The 6,058-nt window shown below is 33.6% G+C and overlaps 1 protein-coding gene and 1 long non-coding RNA gene across 2 annotated transcripts; both read left to right on the forward strand.

Moving 5' to 3' along the window:
- The first annotated feature begins 6 nt into the window (after window positions 1–6).
- Window positions 7–3,507, forward strand: LOC108229719 (uncharacterized protein YBL113C-like). The gene is made up of 7 exons (XM_017405395.2): window positions 7–301; window positions 424–488; window positions 662–840; window positions 1,313–1,638; window positions 2,305–2,366; window positions 2,453–2,601; window positions 2,713–3,507. The coding sequence occupies exons 1-7, from the start codon at window positions 17–19 to the stop codon at window positions 2,799–2,801; spliced, it is 1,155 nt and encodes a 384-aa protein (XP_017260884.1). The 5' UTR covers window positions 7–16; the 3' UTR covers window positions 2,802–3,507.
- A 608-nt stretch (window positions 3,508–4,115) lies between these two features.
- Window positions 4,116–5,913, forward strand: LOC108229720. Its single transcript, XR_001808321.3, has 3 exons — window positions 4,116–4,376; window positions 5,641–5,708; window positions 5,804–5,913. It is a non-coding gene; the product is annotated as an uncharacterized LOC108229720 (long non-coding RNA).
- The last annotated feature ends 145 nt before the right edge of the window (window positions 5,914–6,058 follow it).

A 6,058-nucleotide genomic window follows, 5' to 3' on the forward strand; every position in this document is an offset into this window, starting at 1 on the left:
TACCCCAACAACAACCATGGCTGTTTCCACAACCACAGCTGCTTCAACCACATCAACCACAACTACCCAAACAAACAGCACAGCTGCTTCAAGCACAACAACCACGGATGCCACAACAGCTACCACAGCTTCTACCACTTCTGCCACAACTACTATAACCACCACCACAACAAGAACGACAACTGAAGCACCTTCTCAAGTCTTTGCTGTTTCAGCAGTTATTGTAGAACCTTATAATGAGAAATTAACAATTCGTGACAGCCCAGAGTTTAAGGATCTGGAAGGAAGAGTGTGTGCCACGGTGTGTATTATTTTGAAAGTCTTTTTAAATAGTATAAATACCATTAAGACTGCATATACTTTTGTTTTTCATGTTTCTCTGAGTCCTTTAGTCTTATGTTTCCATAATATTATTTTCCACAGTTGGATCTCATTTATCGTGCGCGATACGGTCGACGCTACGTCCGTTGTTTTGTCCGTGCATTTAGGTAAGATTTTCCTTCTTAAAATCACATTTTTAGTTTGTTTTCACAAATCAAGTAATGCTTATATTTGTTCCATTTATCATTAGTAATCAGATAAAACAATTTCAAAGCTGAAAATTTTGACATATATTCTTTATATTTGTTTTCACTTTTTTATATGCATTTACTTCTTGTAGATCAGCCATAGTAAGAATAAATGGTACCGAAGCAGATGTGGGCATAGAGTTTAACAGGACCACACCAACTGACCAAATCCCAGCAGCTGACGACATTAAGCAAACCTTAGTAGATGCTGCGACTAATACCAGTGCCAACTACACCGTTGACTTTCAGCCTAACTCCATCAGAGTAGAAGGTATGTAAAAAGTGGTCAAACGCTTCAACAAAATAAGAACATATAGGCCTTCATAAAACAGTTTTTTAATCAGTGTCCCTATTTATTTTTCCTTCATCAACTATTTTTTTTCCATCTCCAATTTTAGAAACAATAACAAACCAATTCTTTCTAAATTCCTTTTTCTAAGTTTATTGTTTCTTTTTGTTGTTTATGTCCTGATACACAAAAACTCCAAAATAACAGAAGCCACCCTCAAGTATTTTTGATTTTTGTTTTCATGTTATGGAATATTTTTTCTTATATATTTTATCATTTGTTCGCCAATATTTCATTACTTATTTGTGTTAAATGCAAAGAAACTTGCTTTAATTAGTTGTCATTTGACTTTACATCAAATGTCTTTTACCTTTTCTTGCTTTTTTTTTCTTCCAAAATTAGTCCTCTTGACAACAGTTTCTTTTAAATTTATATTCTATTCTTATCTTGACAGTCGCTCCTGTAACAACAACTGTAGCCCCTACTTCAAATGCTACAGCAACCAATGCTACGACCACAGCTTCATCAACTCCAAATACAGCAACCAATGCTACGACCACAGCTTCATCAAGTACAAATACAACAACCAATGCTACGACCACAGCTTCATCAACTCCAAATACAGCAACCAATGCAGTAACATCTCACCCAGAAACAACTGTTGAGGAAATAAGAATAAGGCGGTTGAGGTTTAGGTCTGCTGGAGAGACATTCACACCTGATCTGGACAGTCCAATGTCTACAGCATACAAAAATCGAGCTGCACTTATAAAATCAGAGGTAAGTCTGTTTTTTAAGTCCGAACAGAAGCCAAACGTTTACATGACAGTTTCACATAGAAGACATGTAATAGAACTGTACTTAAAGCAGACTATCTGTTTTGTTTATGAACACATCAATTTTACATTTTCTCTAGAAAATGAGAACTGAATGAACTGTGGGGAAAAAAAACAAAAACATTTCACATTGATATTACGTTTGTAAAACTCTGGATAAGTAGGGTTGAAATGTAACTTTTCTTAATAGTTGTTACCTTCAGGGCAAGGCGTTATTATATCACACAGATGTACTAAGATTTTTTTATTGTCTAGATTTGATGTCTAAATCTATAAAACAGACTGAGAACAACCACTTTTTTGAGGGAAAAAACACATCTGAGAGGGAACTAATTAGAGACTTTAGATATCATGTCTAAGGCTACACTATGTAAAAAACACCTAGCATCAAGAGAAAGTTTCATGCCTTAAACCACCAACATCTTCATAACTTCCAAACATAAGTTGCCTTATATACTGTATACTGTAGTGTATAATAAGAAGCTTTCACCAGACTATTATTATTATTTTAGATATTACAGTAAATGTGTTGTAAATGTGATTTAAATCATTGTTGTAGTGATTTGAAGCACAATAATAAAAAAAAAAAAAATGCTTTTTTTTCCTGCAGCTTGAACCATACTACCGTCGATCATTTAATTCATTCCGCTCTTTGGATGTGGTTTCATTCAGGTAATTTGCTATTGCATGCTGATAAAATCTTAAATCTATTGATCACAAAGATATACTAATAAAACAATCTTGTATTATTTTTGCAGCAATGGATCAATCATCAATATTCTGGACCTTCAATTTGCATTACCATCGGTTCCTAATGCCACTCAAATTAGAGATGTTTTAGTTGCTGCAGCTCGAAACGTCACGGCCTTCAACATTGACGTTAACGCTATTTTTGTGGATGGAATTCGTAAGCAAAATTTTATTCAGATACTAAAAAGTACAAAATCTTATGCTAATTATAAAAACATATACACAGCTTGCAAAAGTAATGTTCTGTTTTGTTTTTTTACATTTACAGAACAGTCAAGTGGAGTGAACTACAAGATGAGTCTCATCACTGTGTTGTGCATGGTGCTGTTGTCATGGTTACTGTCAAGCCAGCACTAACATCTCTGCTGATTTCTGGTGGAAATCTTGTTGTAATCTTTTTGTCTATTGTTACTGGTATGAATGAGGACTTTGTTCCAATTGATACTCAAAACCCTGTTAATGGTAATTGTTGTACTCATTCCCAAGGAACAAACCAAATAAAAAAAATTCCAAACATGGTTTTATGCAAACAGTTTAAAAGTTCATATGTCCAGAAACACCTCCATTAACCTTCTGTAGCAAAGCGCTTTGTTGGAATATTATCATTCTAACTGCATTCCAATCAGTGAAGTGCTTAAACAGGTTTAAGCACTTTAAAAGAGTTATACTGTATTTCTACTTAGAAATAAGCTATGTCAAAGTCCTCGTGATCAACTCACACTATCAGTTTATGGTAAACTTTTTCATGTGATGATGTAATTTATAATTATTTAAAGTGAAAATGAAGGGATATTTCGTTAGTGACACTGTTCATGCATTAAACATTGTGATATAAAGTATGATTAACCAGTTAGTTTTATCCCATTTAAATGTATTTGTTCTGTATTCAGTATTCACTTCCTTTACTAATTTCTTTGCTAATATAGAAGAAATGTTAACCTTTAAGGTGAAAACTAACAATAAAACTACATTAATGTAGTAATACGCATTCATGTACAGCATTTAAAAAATGTGTATAAAATATTTTGCGTTTTCAATAAAGCTGATGTGTACAAAAAAAAAANAAACAAAACAGAAACAAAAAATCCAAATCCTCACAGAGAAACGTTCTCAGACAGTAATGAGCTTTATGTTTCTGTTATCAAACATGAATAGTTGATACCAAATTTCCCATTAAAGAAATCCTTAGTACCACTGCTGGTCCTCGTATGACAATTTAAGGATTATGGCTGATAGCACTTTGTTGCCTCACCTTTGCATCTTTTTCCACTTTAATTCCCATTGAGGATTAAAAGAGTCTGATACAAAAAAAAACACCACAACCACTAATACAGTAAGAAAGGTCTTCACGTGGTCTAACAGTGAACGTTTTATTTCTTGTTGATTAATGAACTGAAACATGTCAAACTCTTTGCATACAGTGGTAACAAATGTGCCGCATTTGTTATTTAGAGATTCTGTGATGGGTTCGATATCCTCTGTGACAATACGCTGCAAGGTCTTCAGCCACAGAATCTCAAAGCTATGACAAAAACTGTCTGAACCACACAAAGTTGCTGCATTTTTTTCACTTGCATATATTATTGTACTACTCATCTATATAAAGAAAGGTTTTTAAAATGAAAGTGCTACACCTCTGCCAGCGAGAAGAGATAAGATAACAATGTCTGCTATAAGTGGAATGAATAAACAATAGGTGTCAGGATTAGGACTATGCCCGCACAGATAAAACTCTGATATGGTGGCTGCTCAGGCAGAATTTTTTTCTTTGTGTCATTCCTTTCAACAACAACAGAAATCTTTCTCTACGTCATTTGTTTAAAATGCAGCAAATATATAAAGCTGTAAAAGAGGTGGCAAAAGAGTTCAAGGAGCAGCAGAAAAGTTTTCAACACACTTTAAAGGAACTTTTGATTTTCACTCCTGCTTTGGGTAAGTACATTTATGAATTTTTATCCATTTGAAATTCATTTTTGAAATACTTTTAAATAACAAATAATTATAATAATAATAATTATTATTATTGATAATGTAAAATATCTTTTTTTTATATATTTTTCATTTATCTTGCATTGCAGGAAAAAAACACTATCTTGTTAAGAAAGATTAAACTGTGTTTGGGACATCAACATCAATCTTCAGAAAACCAAAGAATTGTTCATTATAATTGTAATTATGACATTGCAGCACAAACTAAACACATTGCTAGAAGTTAGTGACAATTTTTTTTTTATTTCATCTTTAAGTAAGATCATGTTTGCAAAGATTTTCACATAAATAGTTTTCAATACCACAGAATTCTGATTTCTTTGGTTCAATACCACCAACAAATAATTGAAAAGAACATGACTGTTGGACAAAAAACTCGTATCTCCATTTTTAATTGTATTTTTTTTTTTTTAAATTGTTTTCACCTTTTTGCCTAAATCAACTCTGTTTGTCACTGTTTGCATGGATGCTTTGACTTTGTGTTTTTAATAGTTTTTTCAGTTTTTGACAAAGAGAACTGCTCTACAAGTAATTCTTTTCAAGTATCCTTTCTGTATTCAATAATTACCACTTCCTCATTTTTTAAGCTGACAGAGCTGAACGCAATTAACAAGGAATGCAGGCTTAGAAAGGAGGTAAAGAGGTTGGTAGACGCTGGTAAAGTGTTTTTTACTTGTTGAGTTTAACATTTCTAAAAAATCTTTCCTTATTTTTTCACACTATAGCCCAGGCCTTGCAGACATTACAATTAGGCAACAATTTGTTAGGATTCCTTTAAAGATAAGGCATTCTGGTGGCCGCTGGTTTGTGGAAGAAATGCTAAGTCTCATTTAGTAAATGTCACTAAATGTCAATATAATGTCACAAAATTCAATTCTATGAGAGCTTGACTTCGTTGTTTTTGAAATGAAGAGTGACATTTTTCTCCTAAGGTGCCAATTCAGTTTGTTTATCTAGTCAGAATTCACAAAAAAAAAAAAATCAATTCAAAGCAGTCTACCTTCAACTCAGATATAGATTCTAATCTAGTTACAAACGATCGGTTCAGTTACAGAACAAGACAATGAGATTTAGTACATGACAAAATGCCAAGTAATAAAAAATTGTCAGTTCATCCAACACAATGTGTTGAATCCTGTCTAAATGTCTGAAGAAGGAAACAATAACATTTACTAATATATTTGCATTTTTTGTGTCAATCTTACAGAAAAAAACTAGTAAATAACCAAAAAATGGGCATGGGCAAGACCTTAACAATACTACTATTAATCACAGGTGAGTCACAGATTAGGAGAAATGGTTGTGACTAACTATATGGAAAATTAAAAGAAGACAACTAAACATAACTGCATTTTATATAAACTAAACAGCTATACCAACATGGATGACAGTGGCTGAAACCACAGCTGCACCAACCACAACCACACCTGCTCCAACCACAACAACAGCTGTTCAAACAACAACAACAGCTGCACCAACCACAACCACACTGGCCCCAACCACAACAACAGCTGCCCCAACAACAACTACAGCTGCTCAAACAACAACAGCTGCCCCAACCACAACTACAGCTGCTCCAACCACAACCACAGCTGCTCCAACCACAACAACAACTATCCCAACAA

This window comes from Kryptolebias marmoratus, linkage group LG7 (assembly GCF_001649575.2).
Source record: "Kryptolebias marmoratus isolate JLee-2015 linkage group LG7, ASM164957v2, whole genome shotgun sequence".
Classification (NCBI taxonomy): domain Eukaryota; kingdom Metazoa; phylum Chordata; class Actinopteri; order Cyprinodontiformes; family Rivulidae; genus Kryptolebias; species Kryptolebias marmoratus.

Coding starts and splice junctions, on each gene's coding strand:
- LOC108229719 (XM_017405395.2), top strand. CDS start 17: ATGGCTGTTTCCACAACCACAGCTGCTTCAACCACATCAACCACAACT. Junction 841..1,312: donor TAACTCCATCAGAGTAGAAG/GTATGTAAAAAG, acceptor TTATCTTGACAG/TCGCTCCTGTAACAACAACT. Junction 2,367..2,452: donor TTGGATGTGGTTTCATTCAG/GTAATTTGCTAT, acceptor TTATTTTTGCAG/CAATGGATCAATCATCAATA.